General features: G+C 33.7%; 1 protein-coding gene across 1 annotated transcript in view; it reads right to left on the bottom strand.

Annotated features, from left to right (window-relative positions):
- Positions 1–19,345, bottom strand: part of LOC129220591 (probable E3 SUMO-protein ligase RNF212) — a 49,214-nt gene that overhangs the window by 12,571 nt on the left and 17,298 nt on the right. The window contains exons 4-5 of the mRNA XM_054855021.1: positions 5,606–5,662; positions 129–196 (exon numbers count right to left, since the gene is read on the bottom strand). Coding sequence (XP_054710996.1) covers positions 129–196; positions 5,606–5,662 — 125 coding nt within the window. The remainder of the gene's footprint in view (positions 1–128; positions 197–5,605; positions 5,663–19,345) is intronic.

Genomic DNA, 19,345 nt, shown 5'->3' with positions numbered 1-19,345 from the left:
TTGGGGGGGGGGGAGTTGGTGTGGTTTATAAAATAATAAAAAAAGCTAAGACTACTTGAACGATGCATAGATTGCAACATCAATGAACACACTAGTAACATTCAATATCATAATATGTGAACATTTACCTGTCAAGATCCTTAATGCTTTTTAAAATCTTCTTAAAGTCATCTCTCATTTGACGAAATTTAATATTCTGAAAGTTTCAAATAAATGTTATCAGGCTTTATTAAGCAAAACGAAAAAGAGAACTCACAGCTAGAATACTTTATAAACTTAAGAATAATAAGAAATTAATGAAGGTAGAATATAATATAGAAGTAAGAAATTTCACTTATTATTTGTTCAAATTTATGAGTATAACCATTTTTGATAAAAATATTGCAGAACTTAACATAATAAAGGTAGTTAAGAAACTATAAGATAAATTTGTTCCCTTAAACTAATACACTGGTGTGCAAAAATTAAAGACGAGACGGTTTTTTCAATATAACTTTGTAAAAAGCTTTCCAAATCAACACATTTAATACTGAAAGATCCCCAATACGTAAGGACATGTGTAATGTAAGCAACACTTACTAAAAGAGAAATCAGAGGGATAAAAAGAAGCTTTATTGAAAAAGTAGCATGGAGCGCAATGCGACTGAAGGCTGAAACATCCCTGTGATGGGTGTCCAGCAAGAAACATCCGGTCTTTAGTAGGGGATATGATCTCCCCCGACTGCTAGGCAGGTTTCACAGCGTCTGCCCATGCTGAGAATGAGGGTGTCAATGAGTTGTTGAGGCATTGCTGCCCATTCCTCTTGCAGCGCCAATCGAAGCTCCCAAATCGTTACTGGTGGTAAGGTACGAGCTGCCAAGCGTCTGCCTAGAAAATCCCATACATGCTCGATGGGATTGAGATCCGGAGATCGTGCCGGCCAATCCATACGTTCAATATCCTCACTATCTAAGAGCTGTTCGGCAGCTACTGTGCAATGACATTGTCGTCCATGAAAAGGAACTGCAGACCCATAGTGCCTCTAAAAAGACGCACATATGGAAGAATAATCTCGTTACAATAACGGGTCCCGTTGACTGAACCTGCGTCGATGATGTGAAGGTCTGTACGACTACCAAGCATGATGCTTCTCCAAACAAGAACACCGCAATCTCCATACCTGTCCCTTTCAATGATGTTCGAGGGATGATTGCGGCTTCCCCGCTCTCTCCAGATGAGTATGCGATGAGAATCGCTACTCAGACTGAATCTGCTCTCATCTGTAAAGAGTACTCGTCCCCATTCATTGTCTCTCCAATTCCGGTGTTCCCGGCACCACAGAGAACGCCTTCAACGATGGGCAGGCGTTAGAGGTACACACCGTATAGGCAGGGTTGGCCGGATTGGACCCAATTGGGTTGGACCCAACGGGTTTTTTTGAAAAAACCCATTTAAAAAAACCCATTATTTAGCCCACTTTTGGGTTTTTTTAAAGTTTCTGAGAAGTTTTTTAAAAAATTAATTAATTTAAATACTTTTACAACTTCTTTTTTATTTGTTCTGCACCACAGACAATGGACATAAAAAATGAATTTTGAACTTTAATAGCATTTAACTCTTAACGGCATTAAAAAAATACTTCAAAGATTAATAAATATATATTTAACTTTTTTCTTTAACTGGTCAATAAATAACTCAAATTATCTTGACTAAGTCCTGTCACTTCTTATTTTCTCAATAGTTGTAGATTGTACAGAGGAAACTACTCTAGCAAAAAGACTTTCATGTGGATTATTTTCGGAAACCCAACATGTCACAAATCTCGAATAAACTAGGTATATTTTTTAGAAATTAACAGGCTTTACAAACAGTCGGACGGAAAACGGAATAGGATGTACAGTATTTTCATTATCTTACGAAAAAGTTTTAATATTTCTTACTCTGTATACAGACATAGAAAAACAGGCAACATAAAATTCAAAGAAATGTCTTGATTAAGCTGGAATTCAATAAATAGGGATTTAAACTACTTGAGCTCCTACAGTAGTTTTACATAACAAAATGAAATACAGTAAAGTAAAATGCAAAAAATAAATAAATAAATAAATAAGTAAATAAAAAATGTAGTAATTAAAAATGAACAATAGAGTTTATCACTCAAGAAGTAACTCTGCCGTAACTGTTGGTAATCATGGAAACTAAAAAATCTGAAACTTCACCATTCTTGGGTTTCGTCGTCTTTTATACTTTTCTTCAGAAAGCGCTGAATTTTAACTAGTTTTCCAGCTTTTTTTACCCCAAGAAAACTTTTGCACTTCGTCCATATACTTACGCTACAATATGCTACAAGTCCCCCCACATTTTCTTTAAAAAAAGTCAAAAAAACCCACATTTCTTTCAAAAAACCCATCTTTAGTTGGTTTTTTTTGGGTTTTATTTAAAAAAACCCAAAAAACCCTGGGTCCATGGGCTTTTTTTAAAAAAACCCGGGTTTTTGCCAACCCTGCGTATAGGGCGTCGTGTAAACAGACCACCACCGTGCAGTCTTCTGACCACGGTAAAACGCGATATCGGTCGTCCAGCCGCCTGTGTCGTGTGTCTAGCGATTTCTCTCGCTGTCTGCCGCCTGTTTCTTCTGGCCTGTAAGACAATATACCGGTCATCTGCGGGTGTGGTTCTTCGTGGACGACCACTACTGAACCCCCGGATAGCTGTTCCTGCATTTTGAAATTGTCTCCAAAGTCGTGAAACGATGCTGTGAGCAATTCCAAACTCTGCAGCCACACTGCGGCCTTCCTCCAACTTCCCAATGATTTGACCTCGGGTAAAAGTATCCAGATGTCGTTTAACAGATTGATTATTCGCCATTTCTTGCTGAGGCAGCAACTCGGTGTGATTTTAACTGCTATACGGCGTGCAATCTCTTTGCCAGAAATACTAATCTTACACCGACAAATGCTTTATACTACTCAGACACTCTCCCATTACGTCTGCCTGCATATCTGCGCATGTGCTACTGTACATCACCTTACTTAATCTCCTGATTGGCCTTTCTGTCCGCTCTGCCTCTTCGTTCAGCTGATATGCTAATTTTTGGACTTCGTCCTTAATTTTTGCACACCAGTGTATATTAGTCACATAGAGAACGATTAAATATACTAAGAAATATTATAAACATCTAATTTGATATACATGCACCCCAAAGCAGAATACTAGTATATTTGCGACGTACGTCGCAGAATAGATGCCTGAGCTGCAGAACAGTTTTGTTCAAATGTGAAACTATAACTCAGACAAATTTTCTGCAAAAAAATTTAGATTTCTGTGGAGATCTGCAGGAACTGCCGATTTTCTGCTGATATCTTCCAACTCAAGATAGACTTTTGCAAATTCTGCTAACTTCATTAAATTAGATCAAAATCTAAAATTCTCGGAAATTATAATAATTCAGCAGAAAGCTCGCGAAAAATGTTGAATTCGATAAGTCATCTGCAAGAATTTTAAGAACTGCAGAATTTGAGCAAAATTCTATCTTGAGTTTGAAGTATTTTGAAGCGCAGTTATAGTTTGAAGCGCAGATTTTCTGCAAAAATTTCATATTCTAAATCTAAAAAGATTCTGATTTTTCTAGCGTTTTTGGTTCCCCTTTTCCTTATTTCTCCCAATCGATCTTCATCCACGGCAATTTCCTCCATAAACGTATGTTTTGGAATCATGACAACATTGTTTGAGATTTCAATCCTTTTGATCCTGAAAATATTTCAACCATTCAGGAAGTTTTGAAGTTTTTTATTATACACAACTCTAACTCGACTCATTTTATTTATTATTTCAGTAATTTGTTTATTTACTAACATTATTTTAATCGCTCCTTCATGCCTTTTAAAATTAACCAAAAAAAAAGAAAATTAATTTGAATTCTGAAATTTTGAATTCAAATTATGTTTTTCGCAATCACGAACTGCGACAGGACCCTACTCATTGGAGTTATTGTTTCTAGAAACGGCTCCAGTCCCCCCCAAGCCCGCCTCTCCTACTGGGCGGTTACGTGTGCATAGTTGTGTGTGTAAGTGTGCAGGCTTGTGTGTGTGCGTAGACCTGTGTGTATGCACGTAGGCATGTGCGAGTGTATGTGTGTAAAATCATGTGTGTATGTGTGTGAGTGTGCGTGTGTGTAGGACATGGACGACTCTGACTAAGAGAAGTGGATAGCTCAGGATCAGAACAGCCACGCCGCCTGCAGAGGACAGTGGGCGGTGGTGCTGCAGACGCACCTGGTCCATGCTGAAAAAGGAACCAGACGCCAAGGACGGTCAAGTGAGGACAATAAGCAATCGTGATTGCTCAAAAAAAAAAAAACTCTGATTTGAATTTCGAAACTTTGAATTCAAATTATGTTTTTCACAATCACGAGTTGCGACAAGATTCTACTGGTTAGAGTTATTGTTTCTAGAAATGGCTCCCCCGCCCAAGCATGTCCTGCCTCCTGGGTGCTTACGTGTATATAGTTGTGTGCGTGTGTGTATAGGCTTACGTGTGTGCATGTAGGCGTGTGCAAGTGTGTAAAGGCGTGCGCACGTAGGCAACTGTGTATGAGCATGCGTGTGTAGGACATGGACACCACCGCCCAGCAAAAGTGGATTCCGGGGGACAGTGCTCAGGACCAGCCGCGCCGCCGCCGGTGGACCTGCAGCCCTGGTCCAAGCTGGAAAAGGAACCGGAACATCAAGGACTGTCAAGTGAGAACAATAAGCAATCTTGATTGCTCAAAAAAAAAATTAATTTGAATATTTTGCATCTTGAATTCAAATTATGTTTTTCGCAATCACGAGCGTGTGTGTTTGTGTAAGCGCATGTGTGTGAGTGTGTGGGTGGGTAAGTGTATGTATGTGTGTGAGTGAGTGTTGTGTATGTGCGTGTAGGTGTTCGTGTGTGTGTGTGTGTGTGTGTAGGCATTCATGTGTGTGTGTGTAGGCATTCGTGTGTGTGTGTGTAGGCATTCGTGTGTGTGTGTAGGCGTTCGTTGGTGTGTGTGTAGGCATTCGTGTGTGTGTGTAGGCGTTCGTGTGTGTGGGACATGGACGCCACCGCCCAGCAAAAGTGGATTTCGGGGGACAGTGCTCAGGACCAGCCGCGCCGCCGCCAGTGGTGCTGCAGGCCTGGTCCAAGCTGAAAAAGGCACGGACGCCAAAAACGGTCAAGTGAGAACAATAAGCAATCTTGATTGCTCAAAAAAAAACCTGGTTTGAAACCTAGGTTTGGATTTTTATAAAACAATTTCTATGCATTTTAGAAAGCATATGAAATATTTTTGGAGAATCTCAATCGGTTTAGGATCCACAGAGCTGCACAGCAACAGAAGTTTTAAAAACTGAAAAAAGAAAGAAAGGAAAAAAAACCCTCCTGGATAAAACAATTTTAATTCAGGGCTCCCGATTTATGGAAAAGGTCACGTTGGTTGCTTGTGTATTGCTGGAAGAACTTGCAGAACAATTTTGGTCAAATGATTATAGGTTGCAGAACATTGCCAAGTATTCTGCTTTGGTGTACATGCATTTCTACAACTTAAAAGTTAAAACTGCAATAAAGTTAATTTTAATAGCTAAAGTTAATTTTAAATTCTACCTGTTTCCTGTAGTACGCTGCTAGTCTAGCTCTATGATTCTTCTGGAATTCAGTAATCTGAAGAAAAAATAACACATATTAAAGTGGTAAGATGTAGTTTCTAACTTTGATGTACACACCGAGTCAGAGTTTTGATTTAAATTAATCAGAAAAAAAATTATTTAAAGTTTTGTATGATTTCTCTCATTTTTATCCAATTGCACCAGAACTAATTGCTATGTTAATGTATTGTTGCAAATATCAAAACTTGATTCAACTGCCTTCTAATAATGCAACACAGGAATTTCCCCCAAGAATTCAATTTAAGTCAAAAATAAGCATACATTGCAGTGAATTATGCAATGTATCCAGGGAAGCAACTATGTTGATATAAAAAAAAATGCTACAAAATTTCCTATCAAAATAATCATTCTCAAAGAAAGAACGCAGCAAATCAAAAGTTCCCGCAAAATTAAACGCAACACGCTATAAATACAACTAAAATCCTTAAAAAAAAAGATAGAAGATAAATCGCCAAATGATAATTAAAAGGGGAAATTTTTACCTCAAAATAAAAACGAAATTTTATTTAGTCACAACTAGTGATGTAAAATACCCAGGTATTTATTTTTAGGGGTAAATACCCAGGGTACATATCTGGGTAAATACCCAAAATGGGTATTTACCCGGGTATTTATTTCAAAAACTTATATTCAGCTAAAATACTTTTCTGTATGTATTCCATTATGTATATAACCAATGATATACAAAATAAATTTTTGCCCAAAATTGTATTTTGATCACATGTTTAAAGAATTATTGTATTAAACAACTAAGCAATCAAATATGATATTCACATTAAATGTGTTGGATATGCCTAATCAATGTTGATAGCCAAATTTCAGATATAAAAAGCCATTCTACAAAAAGTAAAAAGCTTAACTGGTTACAAAAAAATCAATTTTTTTTAAGGTCCTCATTTTTTATAACCCAGTAATATGTCCCTGCATGACATCAAAATGTAACGAAATGTTGCTCAATTTATTATTACTATTTATTTACCTATATCTTTTACAGAAATTTCCTCCAAACCTAGTTCAAGTGTTCAGGCGTATTCTGCATATCATTTTTTCATTAAGCCTTTTATTAAAAAATTATAACACAAAATTTTTTTATATTTTTAATCATTCCTTTTTTGGTTTATGTTTGAAAAAAATCATCACCTTTTGATACCACCTAAATTTTTTTGCAAAATGCACAATTTCTAGGGGATTTACCCTGCCTTCGGATAAATATCGTAAAAAAAAATATCTTCCCACCCTATATCACTAATTGGTTGTATTAAAAATAGTTTGAATAAATTTTCATCATGAAGTACCAGGGAGCAAATGCAAATGAGCAAGGCAACAGAAATCAATATTTTGAATTTTTTTTTTTTGCTTATTAATGTGAAAACTTTCTATATTTGCCACGTTATCACTTAAACAGCAATAAAATAAATAACATCATAGTCTTAATAACTTCTCTGTTTATTCTTCCAAGTTCATCATTGAATTGCTTATACTTCTCCAACTATGACATTGAAAAGAAAGATTCTTTGGTTCACGATATGTTTCTTACATAATTTCATCAAGTCTTTCAATTAAAAATATTATAAACTGTGTAATACATATGTATGTATCAGTTTTACCAATTATTTCATATTTAGATTTTGAAAAAAAATTTCCCATTCACTTTTTGCATTTTTTTGTAAAATACCTAGTTTTTGGGTATTTACCCAGGCCTTGGGTAAATACCCAGGTAAATACCCAAAAAATATTTACCTACCCGCTATGTATTTACCTGATCCACATCACTAGTCACAACCGAGAAAAAAAAAGTGGCAACCTTCTGAACGCTAATTTAAAATGATACCGCTCAAACGATAATTTTCCAGATTTGAAATTTCTGTTCCTAGGCTTAGCAGTGCTTTAATTTTTTCCCAGTGATTTTACAGCTTTCTTATTTTTAAGTAGCAAAAATACCCGGCGGTGCCTGGGTCAGTAATAATTGTGAGAAACAATCGCTACTTTTATTCGTTTTCTGTTTTAACTGAAAGAACTCAAAACTCACCGCTTTGACGTGATTAAAAATCAAGCTCTTTCATTTAAGTATAAAGAACGAAATAGTATTCAGTTAGAAATGAAAGCAAGACATTTAAGCACATTAAAATTTGAAGAATTTCCAAATTATGAACTAACAAAAACAAAGATCACTTTAAAAACTGTGTGCTTTATCTGTTTTATTAAATAGTACACACAACACCCCCTCCCCCCCCCCCCAAAAGAAGGATCTCTACTATGTTTCCTTAAGTGTAGGGTTTTCTCCAAAAAGTAATTTCCAAATATTTAAATGACTTTAAATTCATGCTTGCTCCGGAGAAGCCTTGATTCAAAATTTTCATTATGACTACTATTAATATTGCTGTTGTAAGGCAATGAATGTTTGTAACAATCAGTTTTATATTTAATCATTTAAAGGTGAAATTACATGAAATTTATTGTTTTCATCATAACTTTTTTAAACTAAGTTTTCTAGAAATAAATTATAGCCTATGTTGCTCCCTAATAATGTAGCTATCTATGGCAAAAAAAATGGCTAAAATCGGTCCAGTAGTTTTGAAGTTTACCCCGGACATCTTTACATACAGAAGTAGCCATTTATGTATATAGATTTCAAAGGAAATAAATCAATTCTATGGGTATTTTTCACGGGCTTTCAAATGGGACCTGAATCAAAGAAATCAGATAATTATTTCGGATAGAAAGAGCCTTTTAATGCCATTTTCGGGCACTAAAATTAAGTTTTAACGGTTCGGTACTTTTACTACCTACGTTTCTTTTCGGGTGCCAAAGTACTTCCCTGTCAAATTTGGTCTTGATCCGACGTAAACTGTAGGTTTGTATAGGGAACATACATATATGCAGACATATTCTTTGTTTTATTTATAAAGATGTTGCTTAGGAGCAGACTTGTAGTCACTTACGAGTGAATGTAATTGATTACATTTATGATTACGGGCGCGATAAAAAGGGAATTACGATTACGATTATAATCCTCTGGCAAAACATAATTACGATTACAGCAACTATCCGATTATGTAGAAAATGTAATCGATTACGATGATAATATGCCGACTATGATTTTGATTGTGATTACAGACTTATATTATAATGTATATATATCAGTCATTTGCATCAACAACGTGATAGTTGAAAATTATGATTTTTGATTTAATATTAAAGAGATAATTGCAACTACCGGGTAGTATTAAAATAAAGATTATTTATTTTGTATTATTGCGCTGTGGCAGGAAAGGAGAAATATATGAAAGATTTTTAAAAAAATCTAGAAAATTCAAATTGCCTACATTACACAAAGCTACAATGACTGTACAGGTATAGTAGGGTGGTGCAAAATTTCAAAGGTGAAATTTTTTTTGAGTCCTACCCTCCCATTTTGCTCCAATGTATTAAAAATTAAATCAGACAAAATTTGAAAACATTTCAGTAATATTTAAAGGTATCTCAACGCAGATAAAGTTTTCATCATTGCTGAATAGAACGCGTACAACACACGACCATTAACCTCACTAAGGTAAAATACAATTGCTATTTTTATTAACAAGAAAACAATTGCTTTATAAAATTGCTATTTCATATAGAGACTTAACAATAGCCATTATGAAAATACTTTTGTAAATACAAGTAAATACATAAAATCTACTCCTTTAACAGTCGTGATCAAATAATTTTTCAACTTGGTGTTGCTTATGTATGTATGTATTCTTAATTGTTTTGGTTTTGATTTCACCGCTGTTGGAATGGTAGTTTGTACTTATTTTTGAAATGCATATGTCTCTTTACTTGAAAATAACTGAGCATGGCAAATACATCAATTAGATCAAAATCAGAGGTTTTATCTTCTTAGTTCAACCATAAGTGAGCTGACAGGTAGTAAACTACCTTCAATTCGTATGACATTTGGTATGTTTCTTCTTAACCATATTGAATTAAAGAAAACCGTAAGAGAATCTTCAAGAAATACAATAGAAGAAATAACAAAATTTGGGCAGAAAGCCAGAATACTTGTACAAAGACCCCAAAACTGTCAGCCCAAGTTAGAAAAACTTTATTAACAATGGAAGTTATTGAAAAAAAAAAACAGAAGCACAATGACACAAAAAAATAAAGAAGGTGAGCTATACAGGACTGGGGCCAAAGTTTCTGCAATGTGCTTTGATACGAGTGTCCATATTGAGGAAAGCAAGGGTACCCATTTACCGAAAACCATTTGCTGCCTGTCTTCCCCCACACTCTCGTTCATGCCACCCGAAGAAGCAAAAAATGTCTGCTTTTTATACTTTTGTCAACCGAGCCATCTCCATATGTTCTGATCAGACCCTTCTCAACAATGAACTCAATTTTTTGAAAGCCGTGGCTCTGGACAGGGGTTATCCTCTTCAGGTCATCGACAGGGCTTTTTGCAAACTTTCAACCCGAAATAAAACCTCCAACATACGTAGTTTTTCTTCTACAAATTTTGTGGTTTTACCGTTTTATCCACATATTTCTTTTCGTATTTCTAGAATTCTCAGTAAATTTGACTTTCGCGTAATTTACAAACCCATAAATAAACTTTCTTCTTCCAAACTGAAGGACCCAATCCAACCACTTGATCAGTGGGGCATATATCACATTCCTTGTCAATGTAATATCGGTTACGTGGGACAGACAAGACGTTCACTTAAATTTCGTTTGAAAGAACATGAAAACCAAGTTAAAAAACAGGAACTGAACAAATCTTCAATTGCTAAACATTGTTGGGACACAGGGCACAATTTTCTCTTTTCGGAAGCCAAGATCATTTGCAGACCTACAACAGTAGGTGAATTAGATTTTCTGGAATCCTTTTACATTCATAAAAACTTAAATAATCTTTGCAATGAGTCTTTTGCTGTTCCGAATTTTTCTCCAATCTTATTCAATCTTATATGTTAGAATACGTCATATTTTGTCTCAGCACTCGCTGATTGCTGATTGGTCAATGTTTTTCCGGTTACGCAATTTAAACTTTCCCTTGACCTTGATTCATCCATTTGTACATTTCGCACTGAGGAAGGAGGCTATTGCCTCTGAAACGTGTCTGCGTTTTTATATACTTTTTATCCTTTCTATGCTTTTAAACGTTGTTTCATTTTTATCCAGGGTACCCGTGTTTTACTAGAGAAAAAACTAAAGGAAAGGTTACTATATTTTCCATGTCGACATCACATTGTGGAATTAATTATTGGTGCGGTGTTTAATAAATGTTTGGGTTTTTCTTCCGCACCAGACGTACCTCTTTTTAAACAATTCCAGGCCTACTGGGAATTCATAGACAAAGACATCATAGTAGGGTTGCCATCCAAATTTTACTTCAAAATAGTTGCTTTAGTAGCCTGAATTGTAAAAAAAAGTCGCCTAAATAGTCTCCTCAGCACAATGATTAAGTTGCTTTTTTCATCCATTTAGTTGCTTTTTTCCAATACCTTTTAACTATTTACTAACTCAAAAAATACTTAGTGTAACAAAATCACAGACAATCTTAAAACATAGCTATTTATAGTAAATGCAAAAAAAGAAAAAAATCAAAACTTAATTTCTCAGATCTAACATAAGTTTTAACATCATTCAACATTTTTTACTGGAACTACTACTTAAAAAAGCAACTCTCAGAATAGTAATGAAGTTGATATTTCCAATATTTTTAAATACTTACAAATTCAAAAAATACATTATGTCACACAATCAAAAGATGACTAGCTATAGTAACTACAAGAAAATAAAAACTTTTCCCAAACATAATATTTTTTTTCAAGATTAACTTGGTACATTCAGCATTTTTTTAATGGTACTAATAATAATAGAATTTAATGAAGATCTTTTTTTTTTAAAGTCAAGACAAAGGAATTATAAATTGAGTTTGAGTGTGATTAAAACAGAGATTTAAACGCCGTATGATTAAAAATCTTTCATTTAACACTTTAACAAAATAGAAAATTTAGTTATTTTATTTTTTTAGCAATATAAATATCAATCAAACTTGATTTTCTTTTGTTAACAATATGGTTTAGCTTTGTTTCTTTCCGCTCTACAGTTCTTTCTTTTTCTCGTAACTTCTCTGCACCTTCTATCATCCCGTGTGCTACTCTAATTTCTAACAAATCATTTTTCTTAATAGCTGATTTTAGTAGTTGATTTGCTAATTTCAATAGCGAATCTGAAGATTCTTGATTGGATTTCTTCTCTTGAGCAGCTATTTTTGCTTTGTCTTCCAGTTGTTTAATTGATTGTGCTTTGCTCTTTATTTCTTCTTCTCTCTGTTTCTCTTTTTAAATCACATGTTCACATTCTTTGTTTTCTTTCAAAGTCTGAGCCTTCAACTTTCTTTGTTCTTCCAGATAATTTTCATATGACTTGTGTGCCCCATATGCCAATTTTAAAACTTCCTTTGTTATTTTTACCTCGCCTACATGCTGGTATATCGTTAAAGCGTCTCTTATAATAAGTCTTTCATTAAGCATCCGCTCGGACATTTTTGACTAATCTTCAGCTTGGATTCTTCTTGAAATAGAGAATCCTCTCTCCACGTCTCCATTTCCATGAGACAAGCATAAGCTAACTTTGACAAGTTTATTAAATAAAGGATATTTTAGTTCTCCAAGAGGAGTTTTCATGTTTAGAGCATCTCTCCAAAAATGATCAACTCTTTCATGCTGATCATTAATAGATGGGGAAGAAAATTCTGATTGTAATACTTTCCACTCATCTTTCAGAGATGCAGAATCCAATTCAAGGAAGTTTAGGGCCTTTGCTAGCAACAAAGTAAACAACAAACGAGTATAAGGGAGGGGGGGGAGGCTCATGTGAACATGGCACCATGACAACGTCAAACAAAACATCTTAAAAAATTCTTAAATAATGGCAGGGCCAGTTCTACTTCTTAGCCTAACTTTTAGGGCAAGGATCCAGTTTATGTTCCTGTAGTGACAGGTTTTTTGTTTTAGCAGATGCTGATGTAATGTTATCAGACTTCTACATGTGAAAACATATTTTAAATTACCTAATAAGCTAAACTTAGTTATTGCAAACCAATACATGAACATTCAAGTAAATTTATGACTGTTGTTAATTGTTAAATCAATTTTCATTTCATTTTTTTACATTTTATATTTTAGTGCTATTAGTGATCACTTGAAGAATTTTCCAGCTAAAAGGAGTCAAATTTTCATTTTCATATGAATTTCTCCTAGAGCTCAATTTTTAGTCACGTTCATTTCTATGTGAACCTTAAAAAACAAGAAAATTAAATTAGTGTAGCTTTGAAAATATTTATTTTGGGAATAAATTTGAAGATAAACAAGTTTGCTAGTTTGAAATTTCGTTTTTGTACGAAAATACGTAACTAATAACAACTTAAGAACAAAATTTTTAAAAAATAAGAATTATTGAAATAAAAATCAAAATAAATTGCTTTAAGATAGCATAAGTTAAAATATCTAAGACCATTTAACACTCCGTCGGGCGCAATATGTTGTAGAACACGATCGGGCGCATTGAGCCTGGGAAGCACACTTTGATCTACTGATCTTTTCTACGCATGTTCACATTTTCTTACAAAAAAATTGTCAACTACAAACACCAAAGAAGGGAAATAAAACAGTTTTTTCATGATTTTCGAATGTAACAAGTTTATTTGAGAAAATGAATATACATTTTCCTTGAGCTATTGAGGGGGCGTGGCTAACAAAAGAATTCGAGGTGTGCCTAATAGATCAGTTGCCCCCGACGGAGTGTTAAAAATATTAAAACACTGACTGGATGCTAAAAGATTGAAATTTCGAGCACGGCAAGACATTTTCGGCGAAGCACGTGTTCGAGCTTGAGTGTTTGTTCTCTATATTTTCATTTCTATGTGAACTTCAAAAAACAGGAACATTCAGTTCAAGTAGCTTTGAAAATATTTATTTTGGACATAAATTTAAAAGTAAGGAAGTTTGCTAGTTTTAATTTTCGTATTTTTACGAAAATACGTAACTAATAACTTAAGAACAAAGTTTTTTTTAAAAAAATAAGAAATCATTGAAATAAAAACCAAAATAAATTGCCCTAAAGATTGCATAATTGAAAATATCCAAAACCTTTTAAAATAGTTCAAACACTAACCGGATGCTAAAAGATTTAAATTTCGAACACGGCATGCAATTTTTGGTGAAGCACGTGTTCGACGCTTGAGTGTTTGTTCTCTATATTTTCATTTCTATGTGAACTTCAAAAAACAGGAAAATTCAGTTCAAGTAGCTTTGAAAATATTTATTTTGGACATAAATTTAAAAGTAAGGAAGTTTACTAGTTTTAATTTTCGTATTTTTACAAAAATACGTAAGTAATAACAACGTAAGAACAAAGTTTTAAAAAAATTAAGAAATTATTGAAATAAAAACTAAAATAAATTGCCCAAAGATTGCATAATTTAAAATATCCAAGACCTTTTAAAATAGTTCAAACACTAACCGGATGCTAAAAGATTTCAATTTCGAACACGGCATGCAATTTTCGGCGAAGCACGTGTTCGATCCTAGAATGTTAACAAAAGCTAGAATGTTTTAGTTTTTTGCCGTACAAATTAGGATAACTTAAGTCAAAGCACTGGAGATCATTATTAATAATGCAATTTTATTACAGAAAACGAAAATTGAGCTTTAGGGGGAAAAAATCACAATGTGCATTATGTTTTTAGTTTTGGTTTCGCAGAACTTACGATTTTTTTTCGGGTAGGATGGTGGGAGGCATATTAAAGTAATTTTATCCTTAAAAAAGAAAAAAGATGATATTTTAACTTAAAAGTTTGATTGATTTGAAAATTTTAAAATTTCAGAGAAAAATCGGGAAAAAAGTCTTTAAAAACCAAGACAAAAAGCGGCGATCTATCCCTGTTATAATGTAAAGTAAATAATATTTTTTAACACTTACGAGAATGTATTTATTTCACATCGGCTGTTATCAAAATCCTGGAACTACAATCCTTGATCCTTGGTAAACACACAAATAAGAAACAACTGCAATCCCTGGACTAACAGAAAACAATCTAAAAATAGTTTAACTGGAACAAAATAGCAGTGAATAAAGGGAAAGTTCAAAAGAAGATTCCTTCAGCTCAGATCCTCTTTCTATCCTTCCCTTCCCTTTTTGCATTCGACCTCAGCAGATGGACGCATTCGCAACGGCGAAACGCTATTGGCAGAAAACTGTATGATGCAATCTCCATAGTGTGTTGGAATGCAACTGATTGGCTCAAAATCGTTCTTCCTATTTTTTTTTTCAATGAATTTCATAAAATATGAAAAAATAGTCGCTTTTTATTGCAAAAAGTCGCCGTTTTTTTTAAATAGTCGTTTTTGGCCTGTTTTTTGCCAAAAAAGTCACCGTAGTCGCCTAAGGTAAGAAATAGTAGCAAAAGTCGCCTTTTTAGTCGCCAATGGCAACCCTACATAGGCATCAACAATAAGGACATTTTAGCACAAATGACAGATGTAAAGGATGATACAATAGTATCTGCTGAAAGATTACTACATGACACGCAAGCGAGAGATGATTATTGAGAATGTCTTGAACTATGCTTAGTATTTCTCAACAAAGCCCCTCCACATGGTATCGAATTTGTAGCACCTGGGGCTATGCATCATGCTAGATGGATGTCCAAAATTTTGTATTGTTTCAAAATATGGATGTTTAGCTGTCAATTTACCATCACGTCAATAGAAGAAAATGGATTGCAAAAAATATGCATATTTGTTGTACGTGTGTATTTAAAGGCTTGGATAACTGCTTCTATGCTTCAAAATTCACCGTATAATGATTTTAATGAAATCTTTATTGAAGTATAAAAAGATTGATGAAGACATAAACAAAACTGCAACGCAGAAATTTGCCAGTCACCTGTGGTATTTGTCAGAAGAGCTTGTGGCATTAGCCCTTTTTGCCAATAAAGTGCCACACTGCATTAAAAGACAGATGATGAAGGCGATGAATGAAGTAAAAGGGAAAAATAATGTGGTGAAGCACTCTAAGGTTTTGCTAAAACATTTTATGGATATGAAATTTGAAGAACTTGTGACAAAGGGGTCAATTTCATTTTTTCAAAGCATGGGTTTACCCGATACCTTCATTCACGTAGATCCAGAAATCTGGGAGCTTCAGGAGGATTTTAAGAAAGCAAGAAGGATTATCCAAGGAATTTCAGTGGTTAATGATAATTCTGAGAGGGGTATAGCCCTTATAAAAGAGCTTAATGGGACAATGACACGCAATGAAGAACAATTCCAGTTCTTGTTGCAAGTTGTTGCAGAACATTGACGAACTTATCCCGGATGTAAAAAGCAGAGTTTGTAATGTGTACTAAGGAAAGCCATATACATAACTGTTGAAATATTATTATTATGTAACTATTTTTAATTTACAAAATGCTGGAAATTTTAATTAAATAAATTATATACTTTTCCTAGCGTCAATTTTATTTCTATCTGCATTTATGGCATAAAATGGTAAAACACGGAACTTTGAGGCTGTTGAGCTACCTTTAAATGTTAAAATTATGAGCTCAAACTTCACAATCATTATTTTTACTCAGATGGAACCAAATGAGGGGGTAGGACCAGTAAAAATCAGGAATTTTTTAAAAGGGCCTTTTTTGGACCACCCTAAGGTATAGGCACTCTTATTCAAAGGGATACACAGTGCATATTGTTTTTGACTCGGCTGCTCATTATTATTTTGTCATTGCAGTAGTTCTACCTTAGACCTGGCTTAAGGGCAATGACTTACTGCTAAACTGCTCAACATTTTATAGCTTATTATTTTTGAAAATTGTGTGTTATATTTCAGCATTGTATTCTCAATTATTTAGTATATTATCAGTTAATTTAATATGCAGCTATTTAAAAAAATAAAGAACCTCGTATGGGTCTTTATGCAGAAAAACTGCAATGTAATAAAAAAGCAGAAAGTGTAACTAAAAAATACGGAACTAAACAATTGAAAATTAAAAAAAAGGAATTAAATGCATTTAAGTGTAATTAATACTTTAAAGATGTCTTTTTTTTTTCTTTCATTCTTTGAGAAGTGAAAAAATTTCCAGCAATGCTAAACAATCGTTGAACTGGAGCAGATGACGCAGAAGTGAAAAAACACTTGGGTAGTATTATTTTTAGCAAAAGGATACTTATGAGCGTAAGACCCCTACAACCTATACAGGATCAATTTTATGATCATTTGATAAGCTATTTGCATATGCTTTGATTTCATTTTTGAATCACTCACATACTATATAAATTGCACTTTTACAAGAGCTAAAAGGTTTCAACTTAACACTCATAAAAAATAAGATTGGACATAACATGTTTTGCTATGATTTCTACTTTTTTGTCATACAGCTTTTTTTTTTTTGCATAAATGAGTATTTTATAATGATATTTATACATCACAGTTTTAATGCAACAGTAAAGTGCAATTTTTCTCGCTAGAAAAATGTAGCTTAAAAGATAATTAAAGTTCAAAATTTGTGTTAATTCCTTGATACAATAAAACAAAAACAAATTTTATAAAATCTGTCAATGCAAAATTTTTACATTCATACATACTCATTAATTAGAGATAATATCAGTTGTAAACATATAAACATACATTTAAGATGAAACTATGCGAGGATCTTATTCACCAGGGTTTAGATTAGATGTCATGTAGCAAAAAATAAATGCAATACGTGCAAAGGCAAGAATACTTAAAGAACCACTGAAACACCAATGCGAATTTGGTTTTCTTTTGACAAAATCTTTTTTCAGTCATTCACTACTTTCTCATGAACGTATTAAAAAGCTAAAAGCTTTTTGTTGCGCAAAACTTAGTTGTACTTTTGATATCATTGTACTTTTCTGCTAAAATACGATTTTGAGGCGGCAATGTGCTTCGCTTGATTGCCTAACATTGCCAGATAAAAGGGAAACTGATGAATCACCAATTGTAAGGATTTGGGAAGACGTTCCCAAGAAACCCTGAAATGCAAAAGCGCCCACAGGGTACTAATTGTACTAAACGCTTAAGATGGGACTCTATTTATGACTCTCGTTTGCAAACAGGGACGAGTGGGGACGAGCACTGAATAGTCGTTTAGAGAAAGAAGTTGTTTTCAATGTTACTATTGAACTGTGTTATCTTTCCATACATTAATAAAAGGGAGGCTTAAAAGTTTTCTTTTAGAAAGTCAAGATTACACGATTAAAAAAGGGAAATTACGGATTATTTTACTTAGATTACAGTTACGATTACGCATGAAAATCCTGATTATGATTTCGATTACAGCAGTATCCCATCGACAGATTACGATTATGATTACACAAAAACCTAATCGATTACTCAGACTATGATTACGTAATCGGCGATTACTCCAAGCGTGCTTAGGAGAAAAGCTCCTGCTAAAATGTCTGTTGCTACATTTCTGTCTAATTTTTCCAAGAAGAGCTTAAATAAAGAATGGAGCACAAAGTGTTGTATATTGGCGTTTTTTTTTTTTTTTTTTTTTTTTGTAATAAGCAATTTATTACTGCTAACAGCATTAAAATTTCCAACCAGTTATATTAAACCTAGGTTTTTTTTTTTTTTTTGAGACGAGGTTTTAATATAAATTGTACAAACATTTAATTTGCTTACACAAACAAAATCAGAGATGCATGATATACATTTTAATGAACTGCTTGCCTTATAGCATGTACAAAATTATGCAATCATTAAAGAAATTAAGTAAAACTATTTAATCACATCAGTAATTGTAAGAAGTGGAAGGCAAATACAAATATTTTGATTTTCTAGCATTAGTAAATTGCACATAACAATTGCAAATGATTATTTAAAACAAGCATTTCAAAACAAAATACAGAAGAACCTCGTCTATCTGGATCAAATTTGTATCCTTCAAAAAGTTTTCTGTTTACATTGATGATAATTTTAAATTACGATAGCAAGAACTCAAATAGACTAAACATTCACTTTTCATTTTGATCTAATAATGATCAAGTCAGAAGCATGATCATGCTTCATTCCGACACTCCGAGTGTTTGAATCAAATGATTATGAGCTAATTCTTCATTAAGAAATGATAGGAACATTTTTATATTGTTAATGTCTTGCAAAAAATTCAACATAATTTTGCTACAAAACATTTTTATTACTGTAATGAATGGTGAGTCAGTCTATCCAATGATTTGCTTTGCTTATCATTCATGCTGTCCAGATTTCTGATCATATATGTTGCCTTTGGTCCCAATTGAGTTTGGATTAATAACGTTCTACTGCTTGACCTATGTTCATTACTAGCTGTACCTACATGGCGATGCTCGTGCTAAGAATTTAAAGGAAACCCATTGAATAAAAAAAATCTACGCCCCTCCCCCCTGTTTTTACACCAAGTTTGGCGTCGACGGCGGCTGTTTAAATAAATTTGGCAACAGTATTAATTAATCAATATCTATCTTTTTTGTATTTTCTATACCTATTTCCAGTTGCGTTTTGTGTCATTCACCTTTTTATGCCAAAATTGCTGTACTCAAATATGTAACATAAAATAGATACAGTGAAACGTCCCGCGGAAGCGACAGTGCTACAGTAACACATCCAATTAGCGAGCGAA

Source organism: Uloborus diversus, chromosome 4, assembly GCF_026930045.1.
Source record: "Uloborus diversus isolate 005 chromosome 4, Udiv.v.3.1, whole genome shotgun sequence".
In the NCBI taxonomy this organism is placed as follows: Eukaryota; Metazoa; Arthropoda; class Arachnida; order Araneae; family Uloboridae; genus Uloborus; species Uloborus diversus.
Note: the sequence above shows the minus strand (reverse complement) of the source record. Positions and strands in the feature narration are given on the sequence as shown.